This window comes from Plectropomus leopardus, chromosome 9 (genome assembly GCF_026936395.1).
Source record: "Plectropomus leopardus strain MGB_pleo_1.0 chromosome 9, ASM2693639v1, whole genome shotgun sequence".
Taxonomy (NCBI): Eukaryota; Metazoa; Chordata; class Actinopteri; order Perciformes; family Serranidae; genus Plectropomus; species Plectropomus leopardus.
Window position 1 is genome coordinate 20,911,048 of NC_142184.1, and position 18,740 is coordinate 20,929,787.

The 18,740-nt window shown below is 43.2% G+C and overlaps 1 protein-coding gene across 3 annotated transcripts in view; it reads right to left on the reverse strand.

The window, feature by feature from the left end:
- Positions 1 to 3,017: 3,017 nt before the first annotated feature.
- Positions 3,018 to 18,740, reverse strand: part of fignl2 (fidgetin like 2) — a 57,526-nt gene continuing 41,803 nt past the window's right edge. For all 3 annotated transcript variants that reach the window (XM_088082202.1, XM_088082201.1, XM_042492627.2), the window contains one exon: positions 3,018 to 7,630. In XM_088082202.1, the coding sequence (XP_087938328.1) occupies positions 5,592 to 7,619 (2,028 nt within the window). In that variant the 5' untranslated portion in view covers positions 7,620 to 7,630 and the 3' untranslated portion in view covers positions 3,018 to 5,591. The remainder of the gene's footprint in view (positions 7,631 to 18,740) is intronic.

Below are 18,740 nucleotides of genomic sequence, written 5' to 3' on the forward strand. Positions count from 1 at the left end.
CATAAGGAGGAGAAAGGGATGATAGATAGTGTGAAGCCTCGGTGAGATGGGCCACTGGTTTAGACCAGTGACAATTCCAGCCGTGTTTGTGGCCACACAACTACATATTTTAAGCCAAAACATGTAGTTTTCTTTACCATAACCGGGTGCTTTTGTGTCTAAACCCAACCACAACTTAACCACAGCGTGTAACACCACAAATCTGAAACACAGAAATGTAAAGTTTCAACATATCTGCTACATATAAAATGCACAAATTAAACTTGTGAAATGCACAAGTTAAACTTATAAAATGCAAAAAATGATACTTATCAAATGTACAAATATAACTCATGAAATGCTCACGTTTAACTTGTGAAATGTACAAATTCAACACACGAAATGTGTGGTTTGCAGAAATGTACCATTGCAGCTTTTATTCTGCCAATTGTGTTGCATCAAGGCAACTCTGAATAAAGCTGAAGTTGTACTTGAACACCATAAAAATGAGATCTTTAAGTTGACTGCATGCAGAAAATAAAATCTTTTAACGCCCATTTAGCACAAAACAAAAAAAAAACACAGAACAAGCAAAATAGTCATGAATACATCCAACTGTATAATGCAGTGACCAAAAACTTAAATTTCCATTATAATTAGACACCTTTGACTTCATCAGTGCTATGGGGCCATTAATCCCTGTAATGTTAACTGTCTTATAAACCTGACTATATAATTACTCTGATAATGAACATGTATATTGTTTCATTATTCTAAAATTTACTTTCGCTATCGGTTTTTATTAGAGCTGTATGGAAGTGAGTAAAGTGTGGCAGAGCCATGTCCCGCTATTCACTACCACAGTATGAGTAAATAGGACAGCAGCTCATTAGCATCTTTTATTATCCAATTACAAACTCTGCTCGCCTAATTACCTCCAATCAGCAGGGAGAAGAAAATGATTGACTTCCTGGAGGACAGAAATCACTCAGGACAGAAAGGACAAACTGGTTTTCGGTCGCTTACTGGATGCAAAGTGACTTGCAGGAAGCTTTACCTACATTAAAGGCAGGAGCTACTATGTGATTGTCTTTAATTATCACGTTACAACTTTATTTGACTATTGCAAAGTACGAAAAACATGAAAAACTCCAGCCAGTATACTCACTACTTCCTTTTTGACTTCAGGTAAATGCATCTTACCTGAAGTGTGAAATTACTCTCTAGGATGTAAATAAGTCTCTCCTCATAAACCAATGTCCCATTTCCACATGGTCTATTCTACCTTTGCAAGGTTATGTTGTTCTGCGGATTATGTCACTGAGTTTGTGACAGGAAAAGATAGGAAATAATTTAAACAGCTGCAGAAACGATTATCCTTCATCAGAGGATGAAGGGCAGCCGCAGCACAAGGTTGTGCTTATAACAGAGCTATGCATCATTATTAGACAATTAATTACTCTGTCATCAACACCACCAGCATTACTGTTCTGCTGGGACTCAGTCGCAGATGTTTCGGACTCAGCTTTGACACCACAATCCATAACCGAGGATCCTGTTTCAGGCCTCAACTAAACTTTCACTTCTTTGCCCAGAGTTGCTCAGATTTTCTAGTTTTCTCTGTTAGTTTTGAGGCTTTGAAAGATGTCAGGAAAGGCCAGAAATAGCGCAGGGCGGGCCGCTGGGACGGGCAGTTGTTTACAGACAGTGACAGGGATGAAGGACCTCTGTGCTCTGGTGCTGGGCCTGAAGCCTCAGGGGTGTGCTCCCACTGCTTCTGTTGCTGTTCTGGACACCACAACACACAGATTTAAAGACACGCACGTGCAGGCCAGCAAACATATGTGCACGTAGACATAAAAACAAAAACAGTATTCTCTGTTTTTATCTACAATGCACAAAAAATGCACAGCTCCCTCTCCTTCTAAACTTTAACCCCACACAAGGGCACAGGTCTGGTTTCAGTATTGGGGAGACACAGAGGGATTCTGGGGTCTTCTGGTAGAAAATTTTGAGCATTGAAACACTTCTTTTTCTTGTACTCTTACTACTTAGTGTGCATTTCTCAAGTCTGGTATTATTATTATTTATGTAATGATCCTCATACTTCACTTTATGCTTGACTTTATTTATGTACTTACAAGTTATAATCTGGCATTACTTTTGATTTATTTTGTTTTTCATTGCATTTTGAGAAATTATGACATAGTAATACTAGAGCTACCAATCATAAAAGAAAAGAAAAAAGGAAGTAACAAAAAAACAGGAATTTCAAAATACAAATCAAAGGAATGCAAAGCAAAACATATATCATAAAAATATTATTTCCATTATTATTAACAATAGCAATACTACTAATAATAGTAGCTAGTAGATAACTTTTGTTTATTTTTTATTCTATTTTTGTGGGGGGGTTCTGTCACAGACACTGTTCTATATTTGTTGTATTGACTGTGTCATGTTTGCAGAAAATTGAATAAAAAGATTTGCAGAAAACAAATCTGCATTCTGGTGAATTTTTGTGTATCAGTTTGAACCTTTTCTGCATCAATTTACAATGTAAATGTCTTTACTTTTGCCCAAATAAAAGCCCTCTACTAATTTTATGTTTTTATTTAAGTCCATATGATCTAAATATTTGAAGGACATCCGTCCCCTGCGTTACCCCTGAAATGTACAGCTATGACCCCACATGATACACACTCACACACACACCTCTATAACTGCAGACACGCTTGTTTCATATGTAACAGCAGCACACCTTCACATAAGCCCACTGTTTCTTTTTCCACATCAACATCACCCGCTGAGCATACAGGCTTCTGTGTGAAGTTAAATCCAAAACGTCGTGATGTAGCCTTCGATTTGGCAATTAGTTTAAGTAACAGAGTTGACCTTAACATTAAGGTCAAGCCATGCTCCAGATACAGAGACATAAGGTACACTGCCATCGTGTCATTTCTGCACTCTGGTCTATTGCAGCCCCTCGACTGCTGCAACCAGAGAAGATTAAAAACAAAGAAATAACTGCAGTGCAATATTGACAAATTCTGTTTAATATTGTGTGATACTCTTCTCTTAAAATACAGTCTTTTCTGAGGTAGACCATTACAGTTCAAGAACATTATCATTTTTAAAACAGACATCAAAAAAGACATGAAATAAATACTTTCATGTACAATATGCCGCAAAAATGAGGTAGAAATGGTTACAGAAAATGTACAAGAACAAAGTTACCGCCATAACAGATCAAAACATGTAAAAAATAAAAGCTTGTTTTGTTGGACAAACTGTCGGGAGAGGTGGGAACAAAAATGTTGCAGCGACTTTAAGTCACCGCAAATATTACATTTTTGTGATTACAGATGAATAATCGCTTTCATTATCTGGACCTTGAGGCTTTCCTGTAAGTTGTAAATGTGTTTTCGGTTTGGGAGACAGTGATCAGTATGCACAGCGGGGGTCACTGATTGATCTGGCTGTATGGCATGACTGAAGCCACCAGCTGGAGAGGGACGGCTGCACTGTGATATAGGGTTGCTGGACATCAATCAGACCACTTCCACTCCAGAGGCATTGGTATAAGGGAGGAGGAGGAGGGGAAAGGGCGGGGCGGGGAGAGGATACAACGCCACATGGCCACTGGGGCTCGTGGCCAGGGGGCAATCCAATCTAATGAGATTGCACTGGGGAGAGAGAAAAAGAGAAAAATAATGATGAGGGAGGGAGGGGGGAGACAGAGGGAGGAAAGGGCAGTGGGAAATATTACATCATTCTGTGTATACCTCCTCAGGACCATGGCAACAGTATAATACATACGACCTCTGTACCTGCAGTCCAGTGACCGGGTTTTTCCAGCTTGTTAAAACAGAACTGGTGGAAAAAGAGAGATCTGTCTGGATTGTCTACATGTTGGGTTTATCCACAATATGTACACATAAACCTCTGCTGAAAGCTATTTACTTAATCTTGAAGCTTTTTTTTTTTTATTTTGCATCTGTGGGTTTGTTTGTTGTGTTTTTGGGAGGTATTTTGTGCTCAGATTTTGTGTTCTGATGATTGTGTGCGTTGTATTTACATTTTCAAAATGATATTCTGCAGGTGTGAAACTACAAACACGCAAACTCAAGTAAACATCAAAAAACTTTTGGGATTTGGAAGCAGTTTGTCCAACAAAAAAAGGAATATTTTCTGTATTCTACATAGCATTTCTTGAAGACAATCATCACTCCACCATAAACTACAATAAAAACAAAGGGTAAAAGAACAGAGAAGAAAACATATTTATATATTCATATATAATAATACATGGATTTATGGCATCAAATATCCTTTGAAATACCTGAATTACATTCAATGTTACTCTTTGTAGCATATTCAAGTTTCTCTCCCGAGGTAAAAGCCCAGCTGTAGTGGGTATTACAAGACTGTCAGGTTTCTCCTCGCTCCACTCTCTCTCGCTCCACGCCGCTCCTCTACTAAGACCCTAAGATAACATACATTCTTTATTTCATATTTCATATTTCTGAGGTAAAGAAATTCTTCCTGAGCATTTCAAACAAGACTACACACTATGAAAACAAAAGGAGTACGTGAAAGAGCAAACAGATATGCTATAGAGAGGCTGGGTGTGTGCGGGTGTTTTTTTTTCAGTGAGATTCTCAGGAAAACTGCCGACGATGAGGAATGCGAGATCAAGAACAAATCTGAGGAAGTTAAGGACAACAACCCAACAGTAATAAAGAATGTTGTGTGTGTATTGTACCATTTTAAGGGTGCGTTGTACTACTGGAGAGTTAAATGAAGATAACGTGAGGCATATTTCTAACACCAAACATGTTGAGTGTAACTGCAAGATTTTACTTGAACAGCAGCAGCATATTTTAGATTTATTAAAATCCATCTGATTTTCTCTTTTTTTCAGAATATTGAGGACTAACCGTTTGATTTGGTGAGAAGCTATCAAGAGGGATCAATTATTTTGATTTTCAGAACCAGTCTGTTTGAGAAATATAGCAACATTATGCATTTGGTTTGACGTCTTTTTGGTCAAAAACTGTTTTTTTTGCAGAAATAATCCCAAGCCCTTCGCACTGAATAATTAGTGACAATCCAATAGCTAAATCAACATTAGGATAATGCGGAAGTGGACTGGCAATAAATAGGATCCTGAGAGTAGCAGTCAAAGGGGGGATTTTCCAAACCCTGATTATCCATAATCTTGGACCACGTCACCTAGCAACAAATAATTGATTTTGTCCCGGACCAAGGCTAATCAGGATCTCTGAGAGTATCCAAATAGTATATAATCTGATTTTCCCATTGGCCAAAAGACTAATACACTATCCCACTCAACAAGGCCTATTCATCTTTCTTCTCTTTGGGAAAAATTAAATATTGCGGATATTCATATGAAAACAACAACAGCACACCATGGCATGCTTCTGCCAGGGAAACAACTCTGTCAGCTCTCCCGTACTGCCGAGCTTCTCCGGCTCTTTTGGCTGCATAATCTGTAATTACAAAACAACAACAAAACATTCCAAAGGCGTTCCACGTCAAAGCAAAAACAGGGTCGTGACGCAGTCCGAGCACAGTGACTGGCTGCTTTTTCAGTGGTTATACATTTTGCTCCACTCTATACAAGTGTCCAGTTCTTTTATGGTGGTGTGTGGGCGCACCTTGCAGAAGGCATTCTCAAAGTCTGTGAAGGCTGGGGGTTTGGAGGATGTGGAATGGCCATGCATGGCCCCGGTGGGGGAGGATGCTGAGGAGAGTGCCTGCTGGCAGAGCTGCAGCAACTCCCACACGGAGAAGCCCTCTGTGCGCTGCAGCACGGCGCTCAGCTCCCTCTCGCTCAGGCTGCAGCCCTGGGGCGACAGCGCCTGCAGCAGCACCTGCCTGCGCATACCCACATCTGGCAGGCCAACGTGATACCGCTTGGCAAAGCTCCGATGGACTGCGTCTTGCAGGAGATCTGGCCTTCCAGTGGCACACACAAGAATCACCAGACCTGTGCTCCCCACCTGGGCTTTCTCCAGGGTGGTCAGCAGTGTCTGCCGCAGCCCCTCCTCCTCCATGGCCTCCAGCTGGCTGAGCAGCACCACTGAGGGCCGCCGAGCCGCTGCCACCTGCAACAGAGACCCCAGAATGTGCTCTGCCTCAGCCTTCCCTTTCGAGGCCAGCATGGCTCCACTCAGCCGATAGAAGGACGCCCCCAACTGTGAAGCCAAAGAACGAGTCAGCGTCGTCTTACCCCCTCCCCGGGGGCCAAACAGCAGGACGGTTCGTGGTGGCCGCATCACTGCACTGGGCCTCAACACGGGCCACAGGAGGTCCTCCTCCAGGGCGGCCTTTACATGGGTGAGCCCAGCCAGCTCACCCCAGCCCAGTGCCGGGCTGCAGTCCAGTAACTCCCCATTGACAAGGTCCAATAGTCGGGGGTCTGGGCTCTTCATAGTCTCAACAGTCGGAGCACACAGTGGAGGGCGCTTGTGTGCCTGGGAGCGATGCTGCTGGATGAAGCCCTGCTCTGCCACGCCGTTCTCCCCCGTCATGCCCGCTGGAGGGCTGAATTCCCCTGCTGCCCCATACGGAGGAGACACCAGGGGCTGGGTAGAGGGCTTACTGGGCTTGAAGGTTTGAGGGTCTGCGCTGCCTGAACCGTTGAAGCCGTTTCCTCGACACTCTGTTTTGTCACTCACACTGTAGGGTGAGTTCCCCCCAGGCTTCAAAGGGTCATAGCTATACTTCCTGTACCGAGACCCGTCTTCGCTCTCATCCTCTTCCACGCTCATCTCAAATGCTTTTCGTTTTAATGTCCCTCCAGACTCAGACGTCCCAAGGTTGGTGCTCTGGTAACTATAGCTGCCTCCTACCACTGTGGGCCGTGAGGGAACGGGAGTAGGGGCTGGTAGACCTGACGGTAGGTAGGTTGCGGAGGGGTGGCTGTAGCTTGTGGCGAGGCTGGTCTGGGGAGGGTACGTGCTAGCAGGGTAGTTATAGACAGGTGTGGTAGGACTGTAGCTGGGCACAAGGGTGGGGGTGGATTGGAGGGTGTGGAGGGAGGCAGGGGGAAGTGCTGCACTGGGTTGGGGACAGTACCCTGAGGAAAGATAGGTGCCATTGTAGCTGGAGGGGTACTCGCTAGAGCCGCTGCAGGAGCTGCTGCCGCTGTAGCCCGAGTCCGAGAGGTTACTGTTCACCACCGAAACACTGCTGACCCCCGGAGGGCCCGCAGATGTGGCTACAACCTTGGAACCTGAGAGGCTGTCATGGCCTCCAGGGGGCACCAGGGAATAGGAGGCATCGGTGCTGTGTGTCAGCGGCCAGGGCTCTAGCTCAGTCTTTGGGACGCTGAGGCCCCCAAAGGCCCCCGGCTCTGGGTAGGTGCCCACAGTGGGTGGCCGGTCATATGGTGAGTCCAGGACGCCAGAGTACTTCTCAGCATAACGCTTCAACAGGTTAGAGGCTGTGAGAGCAGAGATGTCGTCATTGGCCCAGGCGTAGTTGTAGCCGCTGCGACCACGGCTAGAGTAGAATTCCGACTTGTGGGCCGGAGAGGAGGTGGTGGAGGAGACGTCCAGGTGCTGCTCAGGCCACTGGCTGAGAGGCTGGGCATGCTCTGGGTTCCAGTGCATCTTTAACAGGCCTGAAAAATGAAACACGGGGACACAAGGTCACAATTTTCTTCTTTACAATTATGTCAGAAAAAATAACACAGTCAGGGATTAGGAACAAGCATGAGTACCTGATTTGGATGTCAGTTTATTCATCATATAGAGTAATCACATTTTACTCCGTTCTAAATTAAAAGATAACATTTTTTATAGGGCTGCCCCTTGAAAGTCAGAGGTTGAATCATCAGTTGGGAGAGAGACCCTCATTGGACTGAGATTGCTTGAAGTCGAGCAGTTGGTTTTGCGACTAAGCATGATGTGCAGTGTACAGATTTTGCTGCTGAGTGAGTGCTCTTGACTTTCATGCTACTCTTTGGGACAGGGAGCTCTCTGGGAAGTTTTGGACATGCGGGCAGCAGTACAGAGGAAGAGAGATGGTAGACCTTCTACTTAGACGTGGTAAATTTACAACTCACAGCAAAATTAATACGACAGTCTCTGGCTTTTGTTTGGTATCTGGTGTAGGCAAAAAATGTTGCACATTTCCAACCTGCCATTTCTGCAGTTAGCTGGTTTACTACATTACGTCATGGCTGCTGTGACAATGAAGGCACTGTTGCGCCTGTTCAAACTTTAAAACTTTGTATGCAAAACAAAGTGAATCATCAAATTTGATGTACCTGCATATGTGAATATCAGCACGGATTCATACAGAAAAATGATGGCGCTGCACAGCTGCAAGTAAAATTCGGCCTTTCTGTCATTACTCGTCACGTTACAGCAAAAAAAGCGATGTTTGGAAGTATCTCAACTAAACAACATAAGTTAATGTGCATTACAATCCCTGTAACATCTAACCTGTGTATCATAGCTTATATCTACAGTCTATGCAGCACAGAAAGGTAAGGTAACCCTTACCCACCTTTTTACGGGTGTTTAGTTTGACCCTATTCTTGCATTAGATTTTATTATTTTTTGTGAGTACTTGAGTACTCTATAATTTAATGCTTTAATGTTTAACTTCTACAATTTACCTAAAAAACAGCATTCCAGGTTCCAAAATTGCCAGTTTATTTATATATATAAAAAAAGTAAAATGATGCTTTCAATATTACAATATTAACTTTAAAATTTGGAACTTCACACTTTCTGCAAGATATCAAACACTGTAGACAACTAAAAAGGACATGTTTATATATATAAATAAAATTATTATTATTATTTTTTATTAAGTGCTTCACCATGCTGCAACACAGTACACCCTGTTTATTTCTCACTCAAGTACAAGACAAACTGTTTCGAATACTACATATTTCATAGCCAGGAATCTTTAAGTTAAAAATATAAAAGACCAACACTCATTTCAATCAAAAACAATCGTCAATATTCAGTTTGACATATATTAGTGCTCTGTGACTGTGTGTCCCACTGCACGTGGACAGACTCATGGTCTGAGCCCCTCCTTTCCTAGGTGCCACTGACGAGAAATGGCTTTTCTTGTGTTTGGAAAATGATGCATGTTAGCAGTGCGAGCTCACATTTCTCAAAGAGGAAGAGAAAAACAAAGGGGAGGTGGAGAAAGAAAGAGAAAGCTGCAGAAAGTAAAGAGTGTGAAAGCAGATCTGTAAGATGGATGTGTTATGTTGCAGTTTCCCTGCTTATGTTGTAGCAGCGATAAGATCCCAATACTATTCCCTGCATTGCTAACATCTGCAGGTCTCCCAGAGGAGCTATTGTTATCTCCTTGTGCATGTTGCTCTGAATGCCTGCTCTCTCAGCCCTGCACCCCCACCTACCACCCACCAATCCACCCACCCACCGTATACCAGAGCTCCAAAGGTCCACTGAACGACTGGACACAGAGAGAGGGAGGAGGGGAGGGAGAGGAGAAGGTAAACTGGAGGGAGAGTGTGTGTTTGTGTATGGACAGTGGTGTGGAAAAGAGAGAGAGAGAAGAAAGAAAGAAAGAAAGAAAGAAAGAAAGAAAGAAAAAGAAAAAGAACAAGGGGGGTTTGGTTTAAGGGTTTGGAAATGCAGCATAGTGTGCTATTCATCAGCACCGTCTCCCATGGAACATTGGGAAGGTGGAATGTCTGTTCCTCTGGCTGACTTCAGCGCTGGCCGAGCTCTGATTGATCATGGCTGATACGCACCAAGCACATCTCTGAGCTAACAGCAGAGAGGGCAGTCAAAGAGAGATTTTTGTTTCATGAATTGTTTCCCCTACATGTCCCCTCATGCAAAGGTTCTTGCTTCCTGCTAAAACACTTGACATTGCATCTGAAATAAGTGGAAAATGCACAGGGGCGTAGCACTAAATTCTGGGCCCAATGCATAAGCAGTCTCTGCGGGCCCCCCGTCCTCCCTCTGTTGACCTGTGGCTCTCTCTCATCTTTTGGATTTCTTTTTAAAAGTCAGTTTATTTTCTCACTAGGGATGTCCCAATCAAGTTTTGTTTTTTTTTTACCCTTAATCCCTTATCAGTCAGTTAATATGGAGTATCTGCTGATACCGAGTCCAGATCCAAGACCTCTAATTTCTTTGACAATATTTATTTCACAAACTATAGCACAAAATGACAAACCCTCCCTTTAATCTTTTTGGCCTTTTCGCTGTCTCGAGGGAATGTCTCCATCCCTTTACGATTTGTTGCTGCAGTGCCACCTGTGTCTCAGTAACCTGAATGATCTGTAGTGCTCTGAGTGTTTATTTTCATAGTCTGTACATCTTTTGAGCAGATTAACCTTCATTTGTAAATATGCATGTTGGCTTTTAACTCATGGGGCTTTTGTTTCACTTGGCGAGTGTGGCTGTAGTATGCTTTGCACTTTTCTCCTCTGCTTTCTCTTTGGAGTGAGGCGGAGAAACAACGTGTTGTAGCTGAAAGCAAAAAACAAAACTCTCACATTGTGCTGAAATGAAACGGGTGTTTATAACTTCGATAAATAACGTAAATAAACTGTTTCATACTGGGTTTTTTGTTTATGGTGTGTGTTGTGGTGTTTCACAGCAGGTGGGGCTCGGCCTTGCTCTTAAGTCAGCAAGAGACGGCTTAATAGAGTTAAGGTGATGATTGCTGTGCTCCATGTTGCTCTGCATGAAAATCAAAACATCTGTGTGACAGCTGACCAAAAAAAAAAGGATCAGGTGTTCTATAAGCTAAATATTCCTATTTCTCGATGGAAGAAAAAATGCCTTGATTAGCCTCCAATCCGACTGGGACATTCCTGTTTCTTTCCGTGTCCTTTCTTTCTTGTCTGGAATCCTGATCTCCCCTTTTTGGACAAAAGATATGTACATTGGTGCTTTAGTATCAAAAGCACTATCTCTCTGCTTTAGCTACATTAATACCCATTTCCACCTAAATTTGTGGGTGTCCCCAGGTTTTTAAAACCTGCTAAAATAGGTTAGAGGCTCCTTTTCTGTTGCCAGTAGCAGAGGAGCATGGCTTTCTGTTTTTTCACTGATGTGTATTGTTTGACAGCACGGACTGGCAAAAAAGCAGGTTAGTAAACATGGAGGCCAGTGAAAATGAAATGGTGGTTTCCGATTTTTATATTTAGTATCTCTTTTAAGCTCCTTGCAGACTAATTTGGAACAATGCTTAATTGCTGTTTGGGCGGAGACGGATGGTATTTTGTGGTGGTGCGTAATTGGATCTTGCCGGTAAGGGGGCTAAAATTTGCTCGTTCATGCAGGTGTTGTGCTTTCATTGAAGCAGATCGGAGCAGATAAATGCTGGTGACTACAGAGTCATTTGACCCAGGTGTTAATGCCAATTTTTACTTTTTCCATTGGATACAAAAGCCAGTTGTACACAGGTGTTCTGGGGATGTTTTGTGCAGTGGGAAAAGGGCAAAATCCTTGTGCAAGGATGGACTAAACCATTTTGCATCTTTCAGTGGTAAGACTGGACTTAGAGAGCTTCCACTATTGCTTTTATGCAAAGTTTAGTCTTTTAGCTGATTTATTCAGTCAATTTTAATTCACTTATGGCACTGATTATTAAATAAAATCAAAAATAAATCAATAAACATTGCAAACAAAACCAAAGTTTTCATTCCAGGCTTTTCATTTGGGGCCCTGGGTAAAAAATCCCAGTTGTCCCCCACTATGACGCCCCTGAACATGTATATGCTTGGAACTCTTTGCACAAATGTATAATGCATGTGCTAATTTTCAATGTTTGCATGCAGTTCTGTTTATCTTTTCAAGCCCATTTTATAGTTTCTGTAGGTTCAACTGTAAATTCTCACATTTAAAGAGTATTATGTGTATTATATCACAGGATAGTTATATAGAATTGTCTATTTCATGAAAACTAGCGCTACCTCTTGCTGAGGCATTAGCTTTACATTCCACACATAGCTTTGCATTATTGAACTGTCACGATTTACCCTGAGGTGAGGACTACTCCAGCCAGAAACAGGGAGGTAAAAAAGGAATATGGCAAAAGCCGTCATTACTGGCCTCCCTGCCTTTCCTTCAGTGGACGGCTGATGATTCATTATTCATGGCTGTGTATGTGTGGAGTCAGGCTTCTTATTGCCATTTAAATCAAATCTCAATATCCACAGCCTGCAATTCTGCTGCCTCTCTCTCTTGCTCACTCCTTAACTTTGCCCTCTTTCTTTACCCGCTTCCCAAACCTCCCCATGTGTGTTTTCAGATTACGCCCGTTATTTATTCAGTCAGATGAGACCAGCAGACCAGATGGCCGTTGGATTATCATGTCCTTCATATTCAAATCCACTGCCTTAAATTCCCAATGGCCAAACCAGTTCAAGTACTTCCCTAAGCTTCAGTCGACCCACACACACACACCCACCACAGTAAGATGTAAAAGAACATTCTCACACTCTGTTCACTTTTTTTTTTTTTTTTCACAAACATGCTGAAGACATTGTCTTGTCCACACCCAGATGACCACATATTTTTGCAGTCTGACTTGCAGGTCTTTGTCCAGGCTGCAGAAACCATATATGTCCTGCAGGCCCTTCCCATCTGCAGCCCAACCAGTTTGTGAGCAGCCCCAATAATGGGGCCTGTGTGTGACAGAGATGGATGAGAGCCCAGGGGAGCTCATAAAACCTGCAGCGGGGAGGGAGGTATGGAAGAGGGAGGGGAAGGAGTGGACAGCAGGCGCTTCGTCCGCTCTAAGCGGACTGGAGCGGACATTAGAGGACTCAGTGAGGCGGGCTAACTGCTGTCCACTCCATCATCAGAGTAGCACCAACACAGAATGGACTTCTCGCACACTACCCCCTTTGACCAATGTAATGACCAGCTGCCCATACCTGAAGAACCAATTCACTGTTAAATCTGAGAGTAATTACTTTCTATAAGTCATTTTTAAAAGTGCATTAGACTCAATAATTCTGTCTGTATATACACACACTGAGTTAGATGTGTGACAAGCAACCATTTACTTCCCTGATGAACACAGCAGGGTTGCAGAGCAGTTTAGCCCTTTCCATGTAATTAGATCCTGCCTTCTGCTGGATTGTGGTTTTTAGAGCAGCAGCGCTCCACAATAAACTGAGCAAGCTCTAATCTACACTTCTGCTTAAATCAGAGCAATCACGTAGATTAATTCACTGGAGGAAGAAAGCTAAGATTAGAAGTCAGAAATCAGGACAATGTGGACGTACTAATGGTAGCAGTGCAATCATTAGATTTACTACAATCTATGCTTTTAGTGCAATGGCACATTTTAAATGATACTAAACCACACAGAAAAACATCACTGCTAAAATAATTTGTAAATAACAAATAGTCATGTTGCAACTTTTAGTTATACACTTTTTAGCTTCAATGCTGTGACATTTCTATCTCTCCTGCCACGCCTCCATCAACTCTCTTACCCATATTAGAGGAGGATTATGGATTTAAAAAAAACATTCATTAGGAATAGACAAGGACGTCTGTATGTTTTAAAAACAGAAATCCTGTCCTCATTCAAGCTTTTGTAGCTGTTGTTTATATAAGCTTAAGTGCTCTGTGATCTAGTCACAAAAGGGTTGTTAGAGTATTTACTATATTTTGTCATTTATCAGTTGTGCTGTTGAATTTTTTAAAAACTAATTTTATTCAGTATCAAGATACAAAGATCACATACAATCTCCTTGACAACAAAGCTCATTCAACATCTTCAGTTGCCAATCAAAGTTCTTCAAAGGGAAATAGCAAGAAAATAGCACAAGTAAAAAATAGAAAAGAAAGAAGAAAAAAGCAGAAATATTTCCAATTCAGCAACACACTGAATTTAAGAAATCAGTTTATGTTAAGTTAACATAAATATGACTTTCTACTGACCGAAGGCTGTACTTGGCTGCGAGGAGGTTGATAAGAACCTTGTGCATATGCACATGAAACTTCCCACTGTGTGTGGGTGTGTGTTCTTGGCCCCAGGAGAGACAGATGTTCTTCTGCTGACCGCCTTACTGTCTGTGCAGCCATTGTGGTGGACGTCCGTCCAGCAGACGTGCGTAGCTCGGACAATCCAGTTGGCCCTGAGACAAAGCCTGAAGGATCCTATTGTCAGGGGCCTGTCTAATTATGGAAATCTTATTAATCTATTCAGCAGCAGTCCACTGACAGCTTTTGTGTCAGCCTGGGATTTATTGAGGGACTTGTGTGAGCTGCATCCTATTGTAGGAGTGCGTGATGAAGACAGTGGCACGGCTCTCTTCAGCAGAAACCAGCTTTCCTTTGAGGAGGCCCTGAGATTAAAATTAGACCACTTATGGCTCTGGGGGAGTGTGTTAGGTTCATGTGTGATTTCTGCCCTCAAATGCTCCAATCTATCGTCTACAAAGTAACTGATTTTCATGTTGACTGGGTGAAACCCAAGTAGTTTTTGGCCTATAAAGGCTGGTAGTACCTTAGACTATGTTGTGGTTTCCTATAAAAGAAGTATTAGTGAGTGAGGTGAAACGTTATCCTGGCAGGAAGCCCGGAGACGAAGGGCTCCAGTGCCTTTTCACAGCTCCCCTGTGGTTGCTTTCCCCTTCTCCCTTCCCGGCACTTTTGTTTTCCCTGCCCCGAGGAACAAAATGGACACGGATGCAACAGCCCTTCTGGGACAGTGTGCTATTAAACTGTGCCGATTGTGAAGAGGCCGCTTGTAAACAAGAGCGCCGTGGATCAATCCAATCAGGGCTCTATTCAGGGCTGAGCTCTACCCCCACCCACGGAGAGAAAACTACCAACATCTCGTACACCTCCACTTACAGGCACGAGTTAGGGAGAGCAATGTGCTTGTACATGGATCTATAAATCCTGTCATCCTCTGTCCCTATTTTCTTATAAAACATTAATAACAAGAGCTACCATGATTCAGAACTGCAGATGTTTGCTTTGCATGTCAACTTCACCATTACAAACTACACTACACCCAAAAAAGCCAAAAATTTACAGCAGAATTAAAAAGTTTTCCTAAAAGTCAGAAAGTTTATATTTTCTGTGGAGAAATTGTGCCGCCAAATCGCTCTTTTTTAAAAAATCTAAATAAGTCTACCATCCCTAAAGACCTTCACCTTAAAACGGTCAATCTGTCTGTTCAACAAGGTGTTAAAGATGCAGAAAAAAATTCAAGGCTGTGAATTCACTTCATGCCGACAAAGGAATACTTTCAATTCTTCAAAACAGAGAGTTGCAGAGAGGGCAGTATCAAATTGTTCTGAGAATGCTGCTCCGGCTGTTGTGTCAGCGATTCAATTTAGATAACATCTCAGAAACAGACACTTTAAAAAGAAAAGCTTTAAATGAATGTCGTTACAAATACAAAGCACGCAGCTGAACCAAAGGGGGATGACAGGCAGAAAGTGAAGAGAAGGGCAGACTGTGACAGACACTATATTTGTGCTGATAAATCACAAACTTGAAGCTCTGATGACTGCATCAGTTGTTATGTATTCAGCAAGCACGGGCTGATCAATGAGTTATTGGATGAAACTCTTGCTCGCTGGACATAAATATGGAGAAGAAATTGTGTCTTTCTTCGGGAATCTTTAAACACTTTTGTGCATTTAAATCCAATAAGCTGCTTTAAACAAGAGTTTGGTGTGCAAGGAGAGAAGCACTCAGAATCTGTTATTTATCGCTGTTTGTTATCATGATTTGTCGTTCACTCTTGGAGCCCCTTAAGTCCGCTATTCTCAAGTTCACAGTGATTTATGACACTAATATCAAGCAGGGCATTCTCACTTGGCTGCTGCCGTCCTGCCGCCGCATACTACCTGGTCTGTCATAAAAACACCAATCTGAGAGGCCGGCCACATTTCACAGTGTGGCAGGTGGAGACAGTGGAAAATTGTCTCTGGGTATGCTCTCCCTTTAGTATGAACAACACATATTATTAGCTCTTGCAATTGGTGCAAACATACTGAAAAATTACAACGAATTCCTCACATATATTGTGAATTGTGCAAGTTACAAAATGCAATGTTACCTTTTACATTTCAACTCTCAGATGCTGTATAATCTTATCATGAGGGGGTACTGTCAAAAAGCCGTTAAAGAAAGTTCGAGGTCAGTCCTAGAGGCTCTTTCCAAAGCACCCTTAAGACAGGGATAATGTGTACAATGGATAACAGGGATCATAATTTATCAGACATGCGTAATTGGGCATTGCTAAGGAAAATGATTATAAATCTATGCGTTAGTCACAGGGCCGCTATCAATCAAAAGAAACACAATCCCACACTCCCACTATGTCTCTCGCTCCCTCTGGCTCATCTGCTCCTTTTTTCATGGCCCTAAAAAGATGTAATAACAGAAGAGTGCGGGAGCTCCAGTGGGGAGTTTTCACACCTGCTGCCCAGCACACGAGCAGACGCAGCTCTTTTCAAACACGCCTCACCAGTCCAATCCCAGGAGGAAGAAGCCCTTCTCCTGCAGTGGCATTGAGGGATGTCCTCTATGCGTGTCTCACTCTCTCCCCCCCTACCTCAGTACCTTCCTCTCTCTGTGGATAGAGCGATCTGTACTCCATGTATCAGAATGACACTTTGACTTACTCTATTTTTTGTTTTATCCCCCTCTGGGAATGTTTCAGGCCAGCTGTCAGAATAGTTTTTGTCAGCATGTGCAGCTAATGTGGTTTTATTAGAAGAGAAGGACAACATTGTACTGGGTTTCTGCAGAGAGTAATAAAATCATAATGTCCTTGTAGGTAATAAAATAAAGTTAAGATTAAAATAAGCTTCTATGTGGTAAATCTGCAATTCATTAGCTGTGAACATATATTCAGAGTGTCATTAAAAGTTGTTGTTGTGCAGAGTGGATGGAAAGGAGAGGTAGCCAAACTACTTGATGGCATTTGTTAAACATTGATTAATTGACAAACGTGTTTAGAATTGCTAATGATAGTGCAGCAAAAAGCAAACTCCCATCTGAGAGCGTGCTCATTTTACAGCCTTTTTCTCTGCACTCTCCAAAACTAAAAAGCCTCCGGAATAATTGCTGGATGCGTCACTTCATGCTCGTAATTTTAGAAACAACTCCCCCATCCCCCGTGTCTGCTAACGCATGTCCACAAATGGCAGACCCCTACTGCCCCCCTCCCTTCAAGAAAAACAGGGTCCCTATTTTCTGCGACTGCAGGCTGGCTTTAGGGCATTGTGTCCACTAATATATCAAAGAACAGCTGTCCTAAGGCTGTGTGATGACCAATCACCCCCTCCATCTGTCTCACTCGCCCAATCTCTGCTCTATCTCCCCCTCCTCAGTTCTATCTCTTCCTTGCAATCTCCTTCTTTCCCAGATTCCCTGCTCCTCCACCTCCCTTATTCCCCCCATTCCCAGTGAGCATGTTGGATTCCCTTCTTTCAGTCCAAATCCCCCGGCCCCTCTGTGCTCCCAGCTTAGACTCTCAGCACATGGACAGCTCTGGGATTTGTTGTTTTCTGCTAGTACACACACAAATTAGAGGAAGCTCAATATATCAGTAGCCACACTTCCCTCTGTGGCAGTGCATTTTATGATCACTGCAGGACAAACACCTAATGGCATAACGATTAAAGAATGTTATTTCTCAAGCGTGGTCATTTACTAATTAGCTGCGCTGGTGTGAAAGAAGTTGTGTCTCATTGTCGAAGCTCTGAATTCTGCTGCCTCAGGAATCCAGTGAAGTGTTGCCATCCAAATGAGCCTCACCACCTTGCTTCTTAATTGGGCCCTTAACGGGTGCGGAGGTCTCCTTAATGAGCTGATGAACCCTCAGAGAGACAGAGCGCACGGCCAGTGGACTCACAGGGCCCTGGGTCCCTAACCTTCTTTTCTTATGGACACAAACGCATGCAAACTTACACACAGATACACAACCACACACACACTGGGGGCTAATTAGAGCCCATTCACACCCTGCACTAATGATCCCAGCTCTTATTCACACACACTTTAGCAGACTGTGTGTTTACTAAAGGGCCACACAGGCCCCTCCACTGCAGCACTCATACCACTCTACCCACAATGGGGAGAGATGCTGGCGGAGCCCTTCAACCTGCTCCTTCAGGGGCCAGGATGAGATCTACTCCTCCTTTTTCCTATACAAACTGGTCCATGACTTAGCCAATTCATTCACAAAGACACTTGCACAAAACATAAAAACAGAGCCAGGGAGAGAAAGGAGAGGGAGAAGGGTCAGTAAGAGGAGAGCTATAAAAACTGCCAGATCTGGACTTGTGTGTGTGTGTGTGTGTGTGTGTGTGTGTGTGTGTGTGTGTGTGTGTGTGTGTGTGTGTGTGTGTGTGTGTGTGTGTGTGTGTGTGCGCACGCACATGTGAAAGAGTGTGTGCTCTTTTAAAAGAAAAAGTATCGCTACACCAGTGGGGGCCCCAGCAACAAGAGTTAGGGCACTCCTGGGTTGGCGGCCTGGGACTGATTTAAGAGTGTGTTTGAAGTGCAGATTACAGATTCTTTGCACCAAATCCCTCCAGGAGTATCCATGGCCCCTGGAATCTCTCTCAGGTTTCTTCTCAGGTCCGGCCATGGCTGCTCGCCCCAGCTTGAAGTCCTACGGACTGGCCGGAGACGAGGGCCAGGGTCGGACACACCGGAGAAGAAGTAGACACACACACACACACACTGGCTGAATTTAGGATCTTAATCATTTAGAATGGATTACTGAAAGCAGCCCCA